Raw genomic sequence first — 22,828 nt, forward strand, 5'->3', positions numbered from 1 at the left:
AAACTGTTTAAAATCGGTAAAAATAAAAAATTGAGACAAAAAACAGTAATTGAATTGGTTTAATAATTTCTTTTAATTTTTATGAATTTGTAATTATTTATTTCATTATTGTTGGTCTAGTAATTGAACCAAACAAATCGATTAAATTAGAAACTAGTGATCTCACCAGTTAACTATTGGTCCGATTATTAGGACAATGTATATGACATTGTAATATTGTACCACATTAACATTTAGAAATTCATAATTTTTTAATTTTCAAATGATGTGGCACAATTTTAAAGTGTCACATCATTAAATTTTATAATTTTTAAGTCCAGTTTCAAAAACCAAATGAATTTATAGTTACTAAGGTTCGAGACAAAATATTATACCATCCCTAAATATTATTACATTAATTGAAAATCACAAAAACAGTACATTTAAATTATTATAAACAAAATTAATCGATATATATTATTCTAAATAAGATCTGCCTGTGATGAATTTTTTTTAATATTTTCTTATCACATGATGAAAATTAAATCAAAATAAATCTAAACATAGATGGGATTATTTTTTCATCAATCAAAATTTTAGATAATTAATTAGTTTAAGGATTAAAAATATAAAAGAATAATCAATATATCATTGTTTACCACGTTTTCAATTTCTTTTCCTCTCCAACTTGCGATGATTGTGGGCATTAATTTTACTTTTATCAATTCTGTAATCTTGTTAGGTATATTGAAATACTAGGTTTTCGTAGGGAAGAAAATTTCATTTTATTATATGAAAAAAAGTAAATTACACTCAAGGTCACTAAACTATTAGTAATATTTTTTTAGTCACTCAACTTTAAAAGATTAGAAATAGTTATTGAATTATTTAAAAGTTTTCATTTAAGTTATTAAATTATTGGAAAGTTTTTATTTAAGTTACTACGTTATTAAATTTTTTTTAAAGTCCAACTAGCGAACTCCAAGCGATGATTCAACAATTGGTATGGTAGATTAGTGCCCATCGACAAGTAGAAGAACATACCTTAGATTTAAGTCGATTTGACGGTTAATGTTGAAGATAAAAAATGAAAACTGTTTGGATTTTGGTTTGTAAATTCATAACATTCAGAGTTGTTTTATGAAAAAATTAAACTGTAGACAAGAAAGAGAATGAGAGTTTTCGATTGGTGTAAGCAGTAGCCCCCTAAAATATAAAATTGTTATTTAAGCCTTTAAATTTTTTAAAAAAAATTTGAATTAGTAAAAGTAAAATTATAATTTGGCCCCCTAAATTATAAAAAAATTTGATTAAATTCTTTAAAAATTATAAAAATATAGACTATAAAAAATTAAAATTTCATTCGGCCCCCCTAAAAAATTGTTCTTACTATGCCTGAATAGAAAAGACTATATAACAACGATTTTAATAGTTCAATAACTTAAATGAAAACTTTCAAATAGTTCAATGACTATTTTATAACTTTTCTAAAGTTCAAAGACTAAAACATATACTTACTAATAATTTAACAATATTTGCGTTTTAAGAACTTTAATTAATATTTAATAATATAAAATACATTTTAATCCCATTTTAAAGTTAAAAAATTCACCACCAATTTACCTAATGAATGACGTCACTAAGGGCAAATATTATGAAAGCCTTTACGTCATCTAATTTAATTTCCTCTTAAAAAATGGGTTTTTGGTTTGAAAAAACTGAGCTTAAGAAAAGAAGCTAATCATGTAATTAAAGAATATAATAAAAAAATTATTAGCAAAGATGGTAATTATTAATTAACCTAACCTTGTTTTGACTGCCATCATTTTAAAGAAGATAATAAAAAATATTAGCAACCAAGGGGCTAATTTTTAGGGTGGGTTTAGATAAGCGGTGCGTTTACCTATGGTTAGTATAAAAATAGCGGTGGCGATAAAATTAGATACTGTAACAATACTATAGCGTGAGACAAAAAGTAACTTAAACACACTGCAGCGCACCGCACCCCACTGCCTATTCAAACCAACTATTATTCTTTTTAATAAGTAGTTAGGCAGTAAAAATATTATGAAAGTTTTTATATTAGGAGTTAGACTGAATTTTGTTTCAAGTATTCAAAAAATAGGTAAAGTAATCTTTATACATTATATCAAAGAGCAAAACGGTTCTTTGTGTTAAAAAATTCATCAAATTTTACTATTAAAAACTGACAAAATAATTAAACAGTGATACATGGCATGCTACATGTACCTCGTGTTGATGTACAAGGACCAATTTTTAACAGTAGAAGTGGGTGAAGACTGTTTGATATAACAAATAATGACTAATTTGCTCATTTTTTTAATACAGAGAGCAAAATGTAATTTAATTAATAGTATATGAGTCTCTATTATAATTTGACCATAATTAAACTTGTATAAATTCAATCATATTATTTTCTGTGAAAAAAATCCAAATTAAGGCTAATTTAAAATTATCGTTAAAAAATATTTTTGAAAAGTGTTGAGCAAAAAGTGATTTCGAGGAGCTTGATTTACAAATTTTTATGTGATTAGTATTATTGTAAAAAATATTTTGAAAATTTAAAATTTTCATTTTAAAGATGATCTTACAAAGTAAAAAAATAAATTAATTTAAATAATAATTAATTTATTAATATTACGATATATAAAATATAAAATTTAAATAATTAATATAAATTATTTTTAAAATTTAATTTGAATATATAAATTATATTTTAAATATTAAGGCTACAATAAATATAACTCTAGTAAATTAATAAAATTTTCATAAGCGATGGAATAATTAACTCAATTGCAATGTATCCTGATTTTTCTGTGTTATTATTATTGTTATCGTTATTATCATTATTTCCACGATACTTTATTTTTATTTTGGTATTAATAAATAGGGCAAACTGTACCTATAATCATTTTTGTTTACTTTAAGTTACATTTTAATCACTTATGTTTGAAATATTACGTTTTAGTCACTTATGTTATTGTGTTGTAATATTTTGGTCACTGAACCGTTAATTGTTGTTAACGGTAAGTTAACGTGGCACGTTAAATCATCATTTCGAACAAAAATTTTAAGTTAAATTATACAATCGATCCTCATTTTTTTTGAGCAATTTAATTTTTTTTCTTTTTCATGTTCTTTAAACTTTCCTTTTCTTTCTTTTTTTTTTCATTCTCTTATGTTTCTCCCCCTATTTTCCTGCCTTCTTCATTTCTTTTAACATATCAATAAGTTGAATAGGCAGTGAAGAAAGAAGTAGGAAGTCGAAAGTCATCATTGCCTATAATCAAAACCCGTAAACCCATACGATGGTTCTTTTTTCACTACCAATTCGACTTCCTGATATGTTAAAAGAAATGAAGAAAATAGGAAAACAAATGGGAAGCAGAAGAGAGTAAAAAATAAAGAAAAAAAAAGAAGAAAAGTTAAAAGAACTTAAAAGGAAAAAAAATTAAATTTAACCTAAAATTTCTGTTTGAAATGATAATTTACAGTCAGCTTACGTTACATTGTTAACAAAAATTAAAAGCTCAATGACAAAAATGTTACAACATGATAACATAAGTGACTAAAACGTAACATTTCAAACATAAGTGACTAAAATGTAACTTGAGGTAAACAAAAGTGACCATTGAATATAGTTTACCCTAATAAATATTTAACTTATATTACAAAACAAATGTAATAAAACAATTTATGATAATTTATTAATATTATTACTATAAAAAATAAATTTTAAATGCATTTTAATTAATTAATATAAATTATTTATAAATTTTAATTTAAATATATAAATAATATTTATAATTTATAATAAATATAAATAGGGACAAATTTATAATTTGACACTTAAATTGAATTTCAAAACTCTAAAAACTATAATTCTTTAAATTTTTTTATTTGAATTAAAATCTCAATTCAAAAACACGATTTTGTTAGAAAAGCCATTTACCATTATTGTTAGCTTAAAATCGTAATTTAGAGTCGATTAAGTCTTAAATCGGTTGAGTCTTAAATCGGTTGGTATTAGTATTATTGTCAGTATAGAAAGACGTAGGTTCGAGCATATTGAAACACGTTTAAGAGTGGAATGAGTTATGAATAAGGGTGAGCAAAACTCGATTCAATTTAAAAAAATTGAAAAGAATTTCAAATTTTGAGTTAATTGAATGGAGTTATTTGAGTTATTTAAATTATTCGAGTCAACTTGAATAACTCGATTCGAGTTTCAAGTTTAAGTTGAATTGAATTTCACAATTCGAATAATTTGAATAATAGATTGGTGTAAATACCCTTTTGATTCCTTATCAACTTTTGATAATAAGTAAGTTGGTCTATTTTTCAACAAAATTACAAAAATAAAAATCAAAATAATTTTCAAAAATCAATATATTTTAAAAATATTCAAATTTTATATTTTTAAAAATTATAAATATATATATAAAAGTTAAATTTTAAAAAATTCTAAAATAATAATTTTGGGAACCTAATTAATTATTCAAATTTATCATACTCAATTATTATTATTATTATTATTATTATTATTATTATTATTATTTTGCTTTGAATTTTTTCAAATTTATGTGCTCTAACATGAAACTAGTCATACTGTACCAATATTTTTATTTAACACGTTTAATTTTTTAAATTTAACTCTAGATATTTCACTGCATTCTACTCGACTCGAATTTCATTTTACTGACTCGATTTGAAAAAATTTCAAATTGAATTAGGATGATAAAGTAAGACTCGTGAACTTGATTAATTCAAATTTTTTTTACTCAATTTAATTAAACATTTACTCTTAATTATAAGTAGTTTTAAACATTATATCGACTCAAAAACTTTGACATAAGCTTTTAAAACTCAATATAAAATGAAGTTCAAGTAGTGGAAGATGAAACCTTGGACATGGTCCACTTTAACTTGGTACATGAATTGGTGAGTTGTATTAATTAAATTTGTTTGATTGGACTTTATTTTTGGTTGGATTTTAATTGGATTTAACAAACATTAATATTGGGTTTGGGCCATTCTAAATAAATATTATTTAGTTAAGGAAAAAACAAAATTGTTCTATTCTAATATTCAGTTAAAAAGTGTAGATTATAATATTGGTATTTGTTGATGATGTGCACTTAAACAATTAATATTATCTGTAAGTGATACTTTTAGGATTTTTTTTAATTTTTAAACATCAAATAGTATAACTAAATGCATGTCATATAATATTTTATTTTTCATAATAAGAGGCCTGAAATGACCATTTAGTATTTAATAAGATAGGTTTCTACTTTATTTTCCAAACAATTTAATTTAATATAAATTCTCATTCATACATTTTAAGCAGGATATTAAACTTAAATTAATAGTTTTTCTTATATTTATATTTATATTTATTTTTATTAAAATTTAATTTAAGTAAGTTTTAATTCAAATCTTTTGGCTTCATCTCTGCACAAAACAACTCAATTAGGAAAATATTTAAAATTATTTAAAATTTAAATAAATATTACTATAAAAGTGTTTTTATCTTTCAATATATTTATATAAATTTTATAAAAAAAATTAACCCATAATAAATCTTAAAAAAAAAGCTTACACACATGGAGTAATCTTTATTTTATTTACATTTACATATTCAAATTGGTATGTGATATTTACATTTATCTCATTTCTTTCTTTTTGGTGAAAAGAATAATCAATACAATATTAGATTAAGTTACTAAAACTTAATGAATTCTCTGCAAACAACTGCAGACCTTCATTCTTGTTAAAAGTTAATTTAGTGATGTGATCAACTTTTGTATTTTTTTCTCGCAGAATATGTAATATTTTCTATTGATCTATTTTCGATAATATTATTTGTCAAATTCGTCTAATAAGTGCAGAATTAAAAAACTTTGAGAAAATTACCTGAACGGTTTGAATAACCTCCATGCTATCTGTTCGAATCGACTCTTTGTCTCAACTTCTGTTATGAAGAACCGTCAAATCATCTAGGATATCTCATAACTCAACATTAAAAACAAAACAAAGTATCAATCTCCTATTAAACCCAATTATCATGATGATTCCTCAACATTTATCCCATTTTCAACACTTGTTAAACAACATTAGTTCAAATTCTACTTCTTTTAAATAAAAATAAAATTTGAAATAATGAAATATCAATATTAATACAATTAACACAAAATTATAATGAATCAAGTAGCAATGTATGAACAAAAATATAAGCCAACAATAGCAAATATTAGTTGACTGGTCTAAACTTATTCTTTTTATTATTGATAATCATGGAAGGGACAGTTTGGTCTAAATGCATGCTTTATTTATATATTTTATTATTATTTTGTGAATTAAAGGAATTTTGGTATATTCTTCTTTAGTACTTAATTAATGTATAATAATTATTAGGTGACCCAAATTTTAATTCTATATATATATAAGTTTAACAGCCTAAATTGATTTTATTTGGTGTGCTAATAAAATAACTTCTTTTGTGAAAGACTTTGTCATAGGCTAGATTGTCACTTCTGTTTTATACATTTTCTTTAAATTACCAAATAGAGAATATTATTAAATTTGTTAGTGGTACTTAAATTATATCCAATTTTTAAATCAGTTCTTTTTAATTGAATTTTAAAATATCGGTATTGTATTAATTAATTTCTTAAAGTATTGGTATTGTATTAATTAATTTCTTTCATCAATTTAACATTAGTCTTATTTAGATTTAGCATAAAAGATATTTAAAAACACGTTAATAAAATTTTTAAATACGTGTATACTTATTATACGGATAGTTTAGATTTAATTTATTTAAAAATTAAATTAGGCAACGACATTAAAGATTATAAGGGCATTAAAGATTATAAGGGCATTCTTTTGTATTTTTTAATACGTGTGATCCAAGATATATATATATATATATATATATATATATGATAGTTACAAATATGTTTTAAATATATTACATGCCAAAATCTGAGCTAATATTTAACATTCAAACCGATGAGTAAAATGATAAAATAATTTGATTAATGTAATAATGATATTTTAAGAATTCAATTAAAATATTTTGAAGTGTGAAGAGTATTTTAGAATTTAAACTATGGCAATTAACCTAAAATATAATATAATATATATAAAGCAAAACTATATTTTCAATTAACAGAAAATTATATATTTCTACAAAAAGGAGAGATAAATTTATATAAATGTAAGAATCAGTAAATACAATTATAATAAAAAATTAATTGGTACTGACCGGATTGATTGAATTAATTTCTTTTAAAATTTTAATTAAACTTAATAAATTGTTTGTATCAATCAAATAAAAATTAATGATGTAATTTTTTTAAATATATATTTTAATTTTAATTTAACCAATTCAAACAATCTAATTCTGAAAATAATTTCATAAATTACATATGATTTAACATATATAATTTCTATCTGAAAATGGAATATTTTTAATTTTATTAAAATGGGGAAAAGTTAAGAAAAAAATTGATTTCGGTTTTATTACCCAAGTCCGCAGATTTTCTCTCCCCTTTCTTTTTGTGTCAACGATTTTCTCTTTTGTCAATTTCTGCTTTTTTTTTATAAATTTTATTTTTCCAACAGTTTTTCACATTCTCTACTTTTTCTTCACTCTTGTTCTATCTCATGACCCTTTCTCCCTAAATGTTTTCCCTCTTATGGCTTTCATCTGATTTTCACATACTAACTTTGACTTCCCACTGCTAACACATTACTAACATTAATTTTATTTTTCTGGGTTTTTAATTTGGTGTTTGGGTTTCAAAGAGGGAAACCCATTTCTTTCTCTTTGCTTCTTCCAAAGCCTTTTTTTTAATGGGAGTTTGTCACTAGGTTATTTGTTTTTTGTAGTTAGGGTTTTCGGTTTTCTGGGTAGGTGTTAATTTTGCAGGGTATTTATGATGAGGAAGCATGGATGGCAATTACCTGCTCATACCTTTCAGGTAATGGGTCTTTTTTTTTTTTCGCTTTTTGATGCAAAAATATGCTTAAAATTTCTATTTGATCCATGTTTGCTCATTGGGTTTTTAGTTCTTAGCTGTTTGCTGCTGAATTTCATGTGGGTTGCTCTCGATTTAATTATTTTCATCCTATTTAGTGATGAAATTTAGTGTTGAAATATGCTTTTTTAAGTGTAATTATTGTTTCTTGCATGTTGAATTAGCATTGACTTTCTTCAACCTGATGGGTTAGCATAGTGTGTAGTACTGTAATTTTGAACTAATAGACTGAGGAGGGTTCGATTTTTATGAATTCAAAGTCCATGTTTTTGTAGTTCAGTACGGTTCATTCAGTTTTAGTAATGTTCTAGTTATTAATTGTATGGATGAGGAAAGAATAAAACTATTCTCATTATTATTCAAACGGAAAATTCTGGATTCTACAGTTCTTGAATTAGAGGATAATGCTTAAGAAAAAGTAGAAGAAATGTTTCCTTTTTTTCTTCATACCTGAGAAGCCATCTGCATTGTTGAGTTCTGTTGCTAGCTAGAGTTGATTTTCGAAGAATATCCTCATGAAGAGTTGATCTGGTCGAGGGTAAAAAAAGGTTCGGTTTATTAGGAACATTAGTTTTTAAAGCTGGTTTTGGAACGACTAAAATGTGGTTGGGCCACCAAATGGTTCCAAACTTTTTCTTGCTTCTCGAAATCTGTCTCCATATAGGTAGAACTGTAATGGAGGCTCTTGTACTAGGAGTCAGATTGCATTTTTGCCCTCTCTACACAAAAAATGGGTAAATAAGTTCTTATATGTTTGATCAAAGAGCAAATTGATCCTTCTATTAAAAGTTTCATCTATTTCTATTGTCAAAAATTGGTCCATGTAACATGAGGCACACGTTGCATGCCACGTGTCACTGTTTGGTTATTTTGTCAGCTATGCTAGTTTTTAACTGTACAAATGGATGAAAATTTTTAACAGAACAAACCAATTTGCCTTTTGATCTAACGTATGGTGACAAATTTGCCCATTTTTTGAGTCGAGGCAAAATGCAATCTGACTCCTAGTACAGGGGCCTCCATGGTACTTTGCCTCTCTATATGTTAAATTGGTGAAGGGGGGCCATCTCTGAATTACGCATACTTCAATTTATGGAGTAAGAAACTTTAGGAGGGGAAGCTGTATACAGCACCTTGAGAATGACTGTTGGGGTATCTCCATTTTGAAAAGTTCTACATGTCTTGGTGGTTTATTGTGAACGTCATCTCTAAGCCTAATCTGAGAGGATAAGAATAAGGTTCAATCCATGTTTGATTCTCAAACTAATCCTACTTTCTGTCAGTTACTTTCAACTTTCACAACATGTTTATTAAACAAGTATCTGAGTTGGGTACACTTCAATAGTTTTATCCAATCACAATGATCAGAGTAAGAAGAAGACAAATTAAGGCACATGTTTGGTAAAACAAGTGTCACTATCCTAGAGGTTCAGAGGTAAACATGTTTTTTAGGTTTAAAATAGATAAATCTTGGAGGGAGGCTTCATTGGTATATAAAAAAAAAAAATCCCTTGGGGGTATTGAACTATTTGTCTGATTCTAATCCATAGGTCTGACCAGTACGGTACTCAATGATTAACAGTCTTCTAGGATGAAGTCATTCATTGGGTTTTGAGATGATCTTCATGCTTTAACTTCTTTAAAAATTCAAATCTATATGTATTAAATAATCTATGTCTTTTCATGTGTGTGTGTGATAACCTTTGTATTGCAATCACATGCAAATGGCACCTATAAATAACTCTTTCTGATTACTTTCATATAATTATATTTGCTTGAAGTTGATAACCTCTTTTTTTCTTGATAGGTTGTTGCAATTACTGTGTTCTGCTTGTTAGTGGTTGCATTTTATGCTTTCTTCGCTCCTTTCGTTGGAGGGCGCATTTGGGAATATGTTCTGGTTGGAAATTACTCACTGGTGGTATGTGAATTTCATTTGTTATATTTATATTAGGGCTACAAAAAATCCTTTATTTCTTATTTTTTTGCATGAAAGACCTATGCAGATTTCAATTTAGAAAACCTTTAATGCCTCTGCTTCCATGCTAAGATCTAAGTACAAATAATTTTTGGCAACAATAATTTTTGCTTTCAATCTGCATAAAGTAATCTACAACGGTAAAAGTACCATACAGGCCCCTGTAATAGGAATCAGATTGCATTTGCCCCCTCTACTAAAAAAATGAGCAAATTAGTCCCTGTACGTTAGATCAAAGAGCAAATCAATCCTTTCAATTAAAATTTTCATCCACTTCTACTGTTAAAAACTGGTGTGACTGATGGAATAACAAGACAGTTACACATGGCACGTATCGTGTACCTCATGTTGATGTACAAAGACTAGTTTTTAACAGTGGAAATGGATGAAAATTTTAATAGAATGACCAATTTGCTCTCTGCTCTAACATATGAGGACTAATTTGCTCATTTTTTGAGTAAAGGGAGCAAAATGCAATCCGACTCCTAGTACAAGGGCTTCCATGGTACTTTTACCAATCCACAACCATAACCATTGAGTCTTATGTCACTGCCATTGTTCTTTTGATTGCAATGCAGGCACTCCTAGTTTTTATACTTTATGTTCGATGTACTGCAATTAACCCTGCTGATCCTGGTATCATGTCAAAGTTTATTGGTGGATCAAACAAATTTGAAAAGCATGGGTTATCAGTGAAGGATTTACCTAGAAAATACGATGAGTTTGGCAGTGGACTGCATTCATCGCCATCAACAGTTTCTAGAAGTTCCAGGGCAGCACCGAACTCAAGTATGAAAGGTTCGGTGGGAGATCCTGGAACAATAGACGCTCCGACAGAGTATACAAGCAGGAAATCTTGTTGCATTGGAGGAATCTTTTGTGCTTTATTTGTCCATGAAGATTGTCGCAAGCAGGAAGCGGCTGCTGAGCAAGGCAGTGAAGACGCTTTGTATTGTACGTTGTGCAAGGCTGAGGTATTCTGGAACCTATTTGGCTACCCTTTTTATTATGTTATATCAGCTTTAATTTTCATCATTTTTAGTAATTTTATGTCCATGGTGTCCTTAACATTTCCTGCAATAAATTTGGAAACTTGCTTTTATTATCTTTGTTCTAATGCAATTACGAGGGTAGGGTAACATGCTTGATAAAATTATTGAGTCAGAATTAATGTTCCCGAGATCAAATAAAGGGAAAAATACACTACTTTTTCATTAGCATGTTCATAGTTTTTTTTGTCATAACTATTTTGAGTTTCCATCTCCAACACTTCAAGCTGCCTCAGTCATTTTCATGATAGATGATGTATACCTTGTCCGGCCTGCATCACCTCTAGTCCGCTATTTTTCTACTATGTTTTCTTCACTACTCCCTGGATTTTCATATGACATGCTTAGCACCAATCTTATCATCCCTTGCAAGTCCATGTGACTACTGGCTATGACTTATGTTTGCATCTGTCAATGCTACTGCCAGATGTGTTCTAAGGCAACAGTGAAAGTAATGCAGATTGAAGAAAATTGAACAACGTCAACCGAATATATGGATTCCAATAATTAAAACCAATGAAATTGTATGGGATCACTTGAATGTTATATACAAACATTTTGCTGATCAGGATTTGAAAGGTTGGCAGTACCTTAATATGGCGTATGGCTTTCTTTCTCACTTCTGAATGATCTCCACAATGCAGGTGCGCAAGTTTAGTAAACATTGTAGAAGCTGTGATAAATGTGTTGATGGTTTTGATCATCACTGCCGGGTAACTATTTTCATCTTGTTTCGTGTTCTTTAGTCATAATTGTTTGTGGAATATGCTGTTTATTTGTATGTGGAAATTAATCTCCATCTCATATGTGGCTGCAGTGGTTAAACAATTGTGTAGGACACAAAAATTATGTTACATTCATCTCTCTTATGGCCGTCAGTATTGTTTGGGTATGTTTTCTAGTTTGTTGTTTGTTATATAAAAATCGTACTTCCCAATTCACGATGATGCTTCTCTCCCTCAATCCCACCTCCCCTCTAAATCGTTCAGTTAGTTATGGAAGCCGGTGTCGGTATTGCTGTCCTGGTTCGTTGCTTTGTTAACAAGAAGGGCATGGAGACTGAGATTATTGATAGGCTTGGAAATGGTTTTTCTCGGGCTCCATTTGCAACAGTAGTGGTACATTCCCTTACTAAATGCTTTGAAGATGATGTGTAATTTGTGTTTTTGTAATTTTTGGATCCATTTCCAAAACTAACTGGATCCAAAAATTTTGTAGGCCGTATGTACTGCAGTTTCTGTCCTGGCTTGTGTACCTCTGGGTGAACTTTTCTTCTTCCACATTATACTAATTAGAAAGGTTAGTTTCCTAGAAATGAAGCATTATTGTTCTTTTATGGTGAGCTAGTTTCTAGCTATAAGATGATGAAATTTGAAGATATTCACATTTATAGCTAGAATTGCTGTAATTTTGAGTTTTGTACATTTTGGTTACCAGATATACTGAATAAGGTAAATAGAGTTGTCATATGAGCAAGCACTAAGGCAATTTTTGTGGCAACCCTTTTGACATTTACATGGAATCAGGGCATTACAACCTATGAATATGTTGTGGCAATGAGAGCGATGAGTGAAGCGCCTGCTGGAGCATCCGTGGATGAGGAGCTGCCCAATGTGGTGTACTCTCCGTCTGGATCAGCTACAACCGGCATGAGTGGTGGAAGTTCGCTTGGCCTACAGTACAAGGGGGCATGGTGTACCCCTCCTAGAGTTTTTGTGGATTATCAGGTAATTAATCCTGCATGTTGCCTTTTGAATCTATGTTCTCCAGTTGATGCGTATTTTTTTAGTATAAAACAGGGTAAAAGTATTATGAAGGCCCTTGTACTAGGAGTGGAATTGTATTTTACCCTCTCCACTTAAAAAATGAGCAAAGTCGCTCCTGTACCTTAGATCAAATAGTAAATCGATCCTCCTATTAAAAATTTCATCCATTTCTACTGTTATAAACTGGCCCTTGTACGTTAGCATGAGGTACATGTGGCACATCGCGTGTTACTGTTTGGTTATTCTTTCAGTCATGTCAGTTTTTAACAGTAAAAATGGATGAAAATATTAACAAAAAGGATCTAATGTACATGGACTAAATTACTCATTTTTTTAGTAAAGGGGGCTAAATGCAATATGACACCTAGTACAAGGGTCTCTACGATATTTTTACCCATAAAATTGATGATTTTGTTTTTTGAGAATATAAAACTAATGATTTTAAACCTCTGTTGGACGTGGATACATCAGGATGAAGTTGTGCCTCATTTGGAGCCTGGAATGCTTCCTTCGACTGTTGACCCGGATGCAGCTGGTTTTGCAGAAAGAGAGAATAAGGGGCCTAAAAGGCCGGTTCGTATTAGTGCGTGGAAGCTGGCAAAGTTAGATTCTACTGATGCTATGAGAGCAGCAGCCAGAGCAAGAGCATCCTCATCTGTTCTACGGCCTGTTGATAATCGTCGTATGGGAGATCCTGAACATAGTTCCAGTGGCAACATGAGCATTAGAAGTAGTGTTAGCACAGATACGGGTTTAAATAAAGAGGTAAAGCATGACCAGCGATTATCGCCACTAGGAAACTCTTTTGCTCCGAGTCAAGGTAGCCGTGATGAGTACGAGACAGGAACTCAAAGCGTAAGTAGCTTCAGCAGTCCAAGCCATATTCACGAGTCGGTCTCACTTAGCCCATTACCTCAAACTCAAGGTGGTCGTTTTAATATAGCTACCTCAGCTCCTGCCATTCCAGATCGTACCTTTATGTCTAATCCTTCATTTCCTGTTATCAACAATCCCATCAGACCTGGTCCGTCAGTTCCTGATGATAGGGTAATGCATAGGGGTGCAACCGTTGATCCATTGTTGCTTTCTGCTCCTGCTGCTTCTCTTCTTAGAGACGTCAAAAGGACTTCAGTTGTATGGGATCAAGACGCTGGTAGGTACGTATCAGTCCCCGTTTCTGCAACCGATGCTCGGAATAGATCGTCTATACAAACGGGTTTGCCAAATTCTAGTGGTGAAACTAGCATGCAGGGTAGAAGGGTTGGTTTTCCGCAGCAGGAGTTGTCTTTGCAAGCAAGGGGTCCAGCACAACAGGTAGAGAAGCTACTGTATACAGGAGACTCTATTTTCTTTGGCGGCCCACTTTCGAGTGTTCCTGTTAGGGATAGTTTGAGAAACGATAAGGGTTCTGGTTTGAGGGAAGCTCAAGAAAGAGTAGGTCTGAACTTGCCTCGAGAATCTAGATTCAAAAGGGACTCGGTCTCGAACCAACTTCCTGTATTTGTCCCTGGAGGCTTTGAAAACAATTCTGCTGCATCTGTTTCCGGTTTTAAGTAGATTTCAGTCCAACTACTAACGAAGTTTCTGCACATTTTTCCCCTTGAATCAAAGGGTAACAGAGATCGAAAAAGCCTCTCGTCTGAGATGCTTGTACACTGGAACCTTGCAATTTTGATATGTTGCTGACTAGATTATTGCATGGTTCAAGTTGTCTCTTCCCAAATGATCCGAAAAAGCTCGAGATTGTTTATTTTCAGTTGTTGGATTTTTGTATCGTCACTTGTAAGATAATTTTCAAGATTTATGGTTGATGGTTAGAAACATTTGTTGACATTACTGCTATTTATGATCATGCTTCAATCACAAGAAACAACATTGTCAATGGCAGCTCTCAAATTATACCCCCATGAAAGCATATTTTTCAAGGGAAACACATTGGGATTTTGTAATTTTTGTAATCACTTGGGACCATTTGTGCAAAACCAAAAGATACAACTCATCTATTATCCTTCAAAATTTTTGCAACAAAGCAATTTTGTCCTGAACCTATCTGTACATAAGAACCAAAGTTAGAGATAAAAAATTGGATAACAATGGTAGGAGCCTGTAAAAATCTGGAAACTTCCCCCAAAAAATTAAATGATTACTCAATGGGGAGGAAAGGAATTTCAACCATTGCCTGATTTAATCTCTCAAAAGTTCATCACAGTCGAGCTGAGGTTGAGCAAAGGCTCCAATGCACTCGGAGCAAATTTTCGAGCAAAGAGATAACATACCGATGTTAGCTCATCGTTATACGAACAAAGCGTTCCGTTATTCCTTATGGATTGTATAAAACCTTCTGTGACATTAACTCCCTCATATTTTGCTGGATGAGGGCCTCCCATTGACCAATCGACCCAGGTTATGGTCCGATTTGCATTCAATGATCCGTGGAACATGTTCAGGTAAGTTGGAATGTAATGCTCATCAGGATAGCATGCAGGCTTACAATACTTCTTGAAAAGGTTGTAGTACTTGGCGTCTGAGACAATGTATGTTGCAACTGAACGTTGCATCTCGAACCATTGGGATCCTTTTCGCCATTGATAGAGCTTAATGTGAGGAAGCATCTTACGGTTGTACCGACCACGACCATAGCGGGTTGGATCATCGTATGATTCAACGAAACTGTAGGTAGAACCAATGAGATACTTGTAGACAGTTGGGAAGTTATAGACTGGGATGCAGCTCTCGGAAAGAAGAATAAATCGCTCGTTTGAGAAGTCGAGCAGTGCATTGGCTAGTAACCGCCTCTCTGCATCGGCAAGTAGAAAGGACCCCCATTCCACACGCTAAACAAAAGAAAATCGGCACATCAAATAAATAAATAGTTATATCCCTTTGATCAACCAAAAACATTACTTCCTAACAATAATACGGCAGCAAAAACAGTTGTTCAAGAAAAAAAACAGAGGCAGTTGAATAGAAACAAGTGGCCTAAGAAGATAACAAATACATGGTTAGAAAGCAATCATGTCATATGGTCATATGTCAGTGCAGGTAAGAACAGATAGTTATACCTTCCTTGACCTAGGAATAAAAAGTTACATTAGGATGATGGGTAAAAGTATCAAGGAGCCTTTGTACTAGGAGTTCGATAGCATTGTACCCTTTTACTAAAATATGAGCAAGTTAATCCATGTACATTAGATTAAAGAGTAAACTGCCATTTTTGCTGTTAAAAATTGGTATGGCTAACAGAATAACCAAACAGTTCCAAGCAGCATACCTCATTTTGACAAATAGGGATTGATTAATAATAGAAATGGATGAAATTTTTAACAGGAGGACCATTTAGCTTTTTTATTTAACGCACAAGTACTAATTAGCCCTTTTTTAAGGGGGCAAAATAAAATCCGACTCCAATACAAGGGCCTCTATGATACTTTTGCCCGATGTGATGCTACATGCTTTAACCAGTGGAATAAATACACTATGCTCATGTTTACATTGAGTTTTACTCCTTTGTTTCCCATCACCATGGCAGAAGAAATTAAGGGCATAAGCTTTGGCAATGAGAGGATGGAATAGGGATGAGATGAGAAAAAAAAAGAAAGAAGGGAAGAAAAGGAGAGTGAAGATTGACCAAAAAACATGAAAGGCCATGAAACACCAAGAAAATTAAGAATTAACGAATATCGGGCAATTCAATTCGATAAGGTAGTCTCAAATGGCCAACATGGAAGGCCCTATGTCACCTTATATACAATTAGAAGAGGCTATTAAGTTCATCCCCTATATTATGTTTTGAAAGAATAAAAAGGATTTTTCTTGTTTCATGACAAAGGTTTAAAGATTTTGATAGACCTTACTAGGAAGTTTGAACATGACAGATCATGAAATGTTTACAACAAACTCCAAAGGGGTAAAAGTATCATGGAGACCCATGTATTAAGAGTCAAATTGCATTTTGCCCTCTTTACTTAAAAAATAGCTAAATCAATCCTTGTAAGTGAGATCAAAGAGAAAATGGGTTCTTTCAATTAAAAATTTCATTCATTTCTATTGTTAAAAATTGAAATGGCTGACAAAATAACCAGACTGTTGCATTTGGCATATCACGTATACCTTACGCTGACATATAAGGACCAGTTTTTAACAGTAAAACTAGATGTAATTTTTAACAGAAAGACTAGCTTGCTCTTTGACCTTACGTACAGGAACTAATTTGCCCATTTTTTGAGTAGAAGGGGCAATATGCAATCCGACTCTCAATACAAGGGCCTCCATGGTCCTTTTACCACTCCAAAGCATATTTCCGCATCCAAACTCTTAAACTAGCTCTAGAGGTTTATATTTGCAATAAACAAACAGGTTCAAGTACATCTGAAAATAAAATGGAAGTAAAACTTTTAAATTTTTTTACTTTGAAGATGTAGGAAAGGAATAACACTCGTGTATTTTAATAGTTTCTATAGAATAAAAAAAACGTTATGGAATATGTAGATAGCTTTATAATCCTTACAACATCTTCAGTCTTTATTATGCATGGCATTTAACCATTGTTTAAATCTCAACAACTCCCTAAAAAGCATCAAAATTCCATCTAAAATCCCAAGGAACACCTCTTACCAACAACAATAATTGAATCTCCTAGCCCCTCATGGTTCTCTAACAATATTGAGTTGCCTCTACCATGTAAATAGCATAATATTCCAAGTTTATTGGTGAAAGGAAGGAACACTCAACTTTGGGTATCAATTCATTGGTTTTTTTGTATGACCAAGGTAGCTTTTATGTCCATTTTACAGTCTAAGAAGACTAATCCTTTTAAGGTTCGTGATTATCCCTCACAATAATATCATTTCCCCTATCTCCATCAGTTTCCCTAAGTTTCAATGAAGAAAAATTCATTAGGTCTTTTTATGACAAAGGTACCCTTCATGTAAGTTCTACGCTTCATGAAAACTAATTCTTTCAGAATTCTTGACTATCTTCCCAACAATGTAAGCTGCCTGAGTTTCCCTAAGTTCCAGTTAAGACTAATTCATTGGTCCTTTGATATTTAACAAAAAGACAATTTCCCTAAGTTTCAATCAAGCACACGGCTAGAGTTCTTCAATGTTTACCAAAAAAACTCAAGAATCCATCAATCAAAACCATGATGCAGTACAATGAACATAAAAATGAACTAGGGATGAAAATGAAAACTTTGAAAAAGTACCTGACTAGGGATCTGTCTTCCATAGAAAGGAGAGCTAGTAGAGACATTAAGGTAATAATCAGGAGGTGTATGTAGATAAATAGAGAAAAAAATTTCATGGTCTTTAAAGAACCTCTCCCATAATGGCATGAAAGGCAAAGGACCTCTAGTAAGGAACATGAAAGCCACCTTTGGTACCCTTGGAAATGGGTATTCTTTTTTATAAGGCATCATTGAAGCTCTCCAAAACAACTCATCATCTGATAATTTATGTGTTAAATTCATTGGATGAATAAAAGCATCCATTGAAAGGTAATCAATCTCTGGGCATGGGGCTTGAGTTTGATTGCAGTTGGCTTTGTTGCTCGATACTTGAAATGAAGTGACCGTCGAAGTTGAAAAAAGCTGTGCTTGAGAAGAGAAATAAGTATTTATATGAGCACTGGTGGCTAATCCGATGATGATTCCAGCGACGAAGACAACCAAAAATGACAGAACTTGAACTAGTTTAAGCAAACCAGTGTACTTCTCAGCATCTTCTTTATCTCCTCTACCTCTCGCCATGGTTTTCGATTTTTCACACAGGAATTTTCACAAACAGATTGGATCCCCCCCACCTTTTTTTTTTTCTTCAACCAACCAAATCAAAATTTTCAGAAAAAAAAAAAAAGAGATCACGACCAATTCGATAAAAACCCAAATACAATCACAAGCAAACAATGAATCAAATCAACTTAGATCCAAAAGCACATCATTTTCAACATCAAAAAAAAATTCAAAATTCTTGAAAAGGATGATTCCTTGTTAAGACCAGTAATGAGGGAGATGAAAACGATGGTTTTCCTTTTTTTTTTTTCGCTTCTGATTTTGATTTTCTGGTGTTGATTGAAAGTAATTTGGGCTATTAATTAGCCCAAATCCAATTAAAATATATTAATTTTCATTATCGACAATGCCGTATAATTTTCATTTAGTTTGAAAGGGAAAGACTATGAGATTGACGAGTAAAAGGCCAAACAGAACATTGTTGTATGAACATTAAGTGGTCGTGTCCACTAATGTCCATAAAACATCGTTAATGGATTTGTCCTGGTCGATCAGCCCAAGAATCCCAGGAAAATAGTTTCCGAAAATGAAGGAACATCATTTTCTGTCATGGGATTCGATTTAGAAATTAAATTCGTGAAAGAAAATGAGATTCCCAGCATGATGTTTGTATCGGTTCGAATCGACCCGTTTAACTGAAAATTGGTCGAACAATTAGTCTGGAGAATAATATTAAATTGATTTAATTAAAAATTAATACAGACAGGTTGGTCGAGTTAAAAAATTAATTAAATTAATTTTTTATATTTAATTTTTTTAATTATTTTTAATTGAATTAATCAAATCAACGAATTGATGACTTGATTAATTCGACCATTGATCTTTATCTTAAAACATTCATCTCACCACATTTAATTTAATTAATTCGTAGAATAAATTTGATAATTTAAATTTTCATTAAAAAAACTTTTTTTATCTTATTTGATTTATTAGAGGCGTTATTCATGTCCTAATTTCGTAAAAAAAATGTTCTACTTTCTTAAATATATCATTTTCAGCTCATTTCTTTAAAATTAATGATGTTAAATAATAATATGTGACATGTCATATTTTTATTGATAAATTTTTATTTTGAGTAAATTAAGACAAAATGATAGTTTAAATACCAAAGCGGAATAAAAAACAGTAGGGTAAACTACACTTTAAGGTCACAAAATTGTAAATTTCTGTCTTGGTCGGTCAACTTCAAAAAGTTACGAAACAGTCATTAAATTATTTGATAATTTTTATTTAAGTCATTAAACTATTCAAAATTTTTATTTAAATCACTGGTAGCACAAAATATAGAAAAAAAAAATTTCGTCAAATACAAATATCACATTAAAAAAGTGTCAAAGTTAAGTATCAAATGATATATTAAACTTAAATATTATGAATATATTATAGATAAAAAATTCAATTAAACTTCGAGTCAAATTAAATATTAAAATATTTAAACTCAATTAATTTGACAGCTCAAATTGTCTGAGTTCAAGTTAAATTTAACAATAATCAAATTAATTTTTTTTCAAATCTAACTCAAATATTATTTCATTTGCCCTAACAACAAGTTTTTTCCTTTAAATTGCTTGCTATGATATATAGCATTTAAGTGGGCTCTTTTTAATACCAGCCCATCCAATAAAAGGCTTAAACAAGGGGCTTTGGTACATAAATTTGTTTAATATATTACACATTAAATCGAACTTTTACATGAATTAATGTAGTAATTGCAAATTTATGAAATTTTACATTTTTTCTACAGAATAAATTATTGTATTAAACTCTGATTTAAATTTTAAGGGTAGAAATGAAAAAATAATAACAAAATAATTAGTTTGTTCTTTAATTTAATGTATAAGGACTAATTTATCACTTTTTAAATAAAGGGAACAAAATGTAATTTGAATCTAGTCATCGAAGCCCTGGGAGTTGAATTGCATTTTACCTCTTTACTCAAAAAATAAAAAAAAAATTAGTTTCAACATGTTAGATCAAAGAGTAAATTGTTCATTGTATTAAAACTTTCATCAATTTTTATTGTTAAAAACTAAATTATATACATTAGTATGAGGTACACATGACACATCACTTGTTACTGTCAAATTATTTCATCAATTTTTAACAATATAAATAAATATTTTTTATAAAAATTAATTTACTTTATAATTTAACATATATATATATATATTAATCTCGATATATTCTAAAATAATTCGATAATACTTTTACCTTTGATAACAAACTATACCGTCCTGTTCTTATCTCTACCGAACACATGAAATCACCCCCCAATCAATACATTATTGACATCAATGGCACATTTATGACCCTCTCTCTCTATAGGTACTTGCACTACAAAGAAGTTGACGTGACATGACTTTGAGTCTAAGCAAATGCCTATTTTATGGGTCAATTTTTTAGCCTATTTTGTTCACCCCACTAAGCAATTACCAATGAGAAAAGGTGGGGAAAAAGGAAGAAAATAAGTTAGAGGTCCAAAATGAAACTCGCTCGTTATATTCAATACATTGCAAACTTAATTACTAAAATAATTGTGGATAATTGAACGGTTAAATTTTAATTTAATTGATATCGTTATTACTATAATAATTTAAAAATATAAATTTAAATAAGTTTTTTTTATTTTAGTAATTTAAAAGATCATAAATAGTAATAAAATTTGTCTAAAAAACTATGGGGTGAAATGCTGGGTTATAATAATATCAATATCCCCATTAATATTCTATAATAACCCATCTATTGCTTTGGTTACACATCCTCATCATGAAGTTGATAGATATAAGCAATTTGAGGATTTTTATTGGTAAGCTTGTCCTCATTAACATTTAATTTTAGAATCTTATTTTATTTTATTTTCATGACCAATATGTCACATTAGTAGCTGTGGGATCAATTGATCTAAAAAATTAAATAAAAAATAAAAATTTATAAAATTAACCTTTCTTTCTATTAAAACTTAAAAAATCTCTATTTTTTTATTTTATTCATTACATTTATTACACATTGTCTATAGAACTTTACAAAATAGGTGATGGAGCTTTTAGGCTCTATAGATTAATGTCTAAAAATTAATATTGTAATTTTGTCTGTGACATATTAAGATTTCTATGTAATATTAAGTTTTGTTGATTGAATGAATTTTATATATTTATTTGATATATGATTGTTAATGTATTGATTAGGTAATAAAATTTAGAAGTTGGTTAATGTAATTTAGGCGGACTGGCACCACCAACACATTTAAAATGGAAAATTTTGCATTTAAACCCTTAAAATTTTTAAAATTTTAAATTAGTAAAGGTGAATTTCACTTTAATCCCTAAAAATGATAAAATTTTGATTTAATCTTTTAAAATTATAAAATATATGCTATTCAAATGATGAAATTATATTTTTATTATCGTAAAAATTACAATTTAATTTCAGCCTTGTAAAAAAATTTATAACTTTGTCCCTAAATGTAAATACTATGTTCGTGTTTATTTTATACTTAAAATATTACATTCTTATGACATTAAAATATTTACATTATTTTCATTTTTGTGAATTTTATATGTTAGACTCTGAAATTTTTATGTGTTTAAAGTTAGATTTATCAACTTACTAAATTAATATAACTTAATTATATATATATTTGTACATTCACTTTGTTTATATTATACATTAATTTATCAATGATTAATATATGAAGGGTTAACATCATGCACTAATTTATATGATATTTATAGACATTTTAATTTTTAAAATTTGACCTATAATATTTTTTTTGACTTCACATAAATAAAAAAAACATACTAAATTTGATTAACATGAGTTATTAATTCATGAAATCTTGTATAAACATATATATTATTTTAATCATCACATATTAAAATATTTGAATATAGAGTAAATATATAATTGGTAAAAATACTATAGAGGTCCTTGTATTAAAAGTCATATTACATTTTACCTTATCTTTAGTAAAAGAATTTGACAAATTATCTAATGTATATTAGATTAAAGAGCAAATTGATCATTCTGTTAAAAATTAACCCCTGTCCACTAGAATGAGCTATACATGGCATGCTACATGTAGCTATTTGATTATTCGTCGGCCACGCCAAATTTTAACAATAGAAATGGATAAAAATTTTAACAGAAATGACTAGCTTATTGTTTTATCTAACATGCAATGACTAATTTGACTATTTCTT

The 22,828-nt window shown here is 29.8% G+C and overlaps 2 protein-coding genes across 2 annotated transcripts; one reads left to right on the plus strand and one right to left on the minus strand.

Moving 5' to 3' along the window:
- The first annotated feature begins 7,508 nt into the window (after positions 1-7,508).
- Positions 7,509-14,711, plus strand: LOC108451463 (probable protein S-acyltransferase 19). The gene is made up of 9 exons (XM_017749154.2): positions 7,509-7,988; positions 9,853-9,966; positions 10,602-10,997; positions 11,717-11,785; positions 11,890-11,961; positions 12,062-12,190; positions 12,291-12,371; positions 12,599-12,799; positions 13,310-14,711. Exons 1-9 carry the CDS (start codon positions 7,944-7,946, stop codon positions 14,393-14,395), a joined length of 2,193 nt encoding a protein of 730 aa, XP_017604643.1. The 5' UTR covers positions 7,509-7,943; the 3' UTR covers positions 14,396-14,711.
- A 98-nt stretch (positions 14,712-14,809) lies between these two features.
- LOC108451473 (glycosyltransferase BC10) lies at positions 14,810-19,170 on the minus strand. The gene is made up of 2 exons (XM_017749162.2): positions 18,045-19,170; positions 14,810-15,672 (listed from the first exon to the last, which is right to left on the minus strand). The coding sequence occupies exons 1-2, from the start codon at positions 18,585-18,587 to the stop codon at positions 15,031-15,033; spliced, it is 1,185 nt and encodes a 394-aa protein (XP_017604651.1). The 5' UTR covers positions 18,588-19,170; the 3' UTR covers positions 14,810-15,030.
- Between the last annotated feature and the right edge of the window lie 3,658 nt (positions 19,171-22,828).

This window comes from Gossypium arboreum, chromosome 7 (assembly GCF_025698485.1).
Source record: "Gossypium arboreum isolate Shixiya-1 chromosome 7, ASM2569848v2, whole genome shotgun sequence".
Lineage (NCBI taxonomy): Eukaryota > Viridiplantae > Streptophyta > Magnoliopsida > Malvales > Malvaceae > Gossypium > Gossypium arboreum.

Bases quoted from the DNA above. Each gene is read 5' to 3' on its own strand.
- LOC108451463 (XM_017749154.2), top strand. From the start codon at position 7,944: ATGATGAGGAAGCATGGATGGCAATTACCTGCTCATACCTTTCAG. The intron at 10,998-11,716 runs GTATTCTGGAAC...TCCACAATGCAG, and splicing joins GTACGTTGTGCAAGGCTGAG to GTGCGCAAGTTTAGTAAACA. The intron at 12,800-13,309 runs GTAATTAATCCT...TGGATACATCAG, and splicing joins GAGTTTTTGTGGATTATCAG to GATGAAGTTGTGCCTCATTT.
- LOC108451473 (XM_017749162.2), bottom strand. From the start codon at position 18,587: ATGGCGAGAGGTAGAGGAGATAAAGAAGATGCTGAGAAGTACACTGGT. The intron at 15,673-18,044 runs GTACTTTTTCAA...TCTTTTGTTTAG, and splicing joins GAAGACAGATCCCTAGTCAG to CGTGTGGAATGGGGGTCCTT.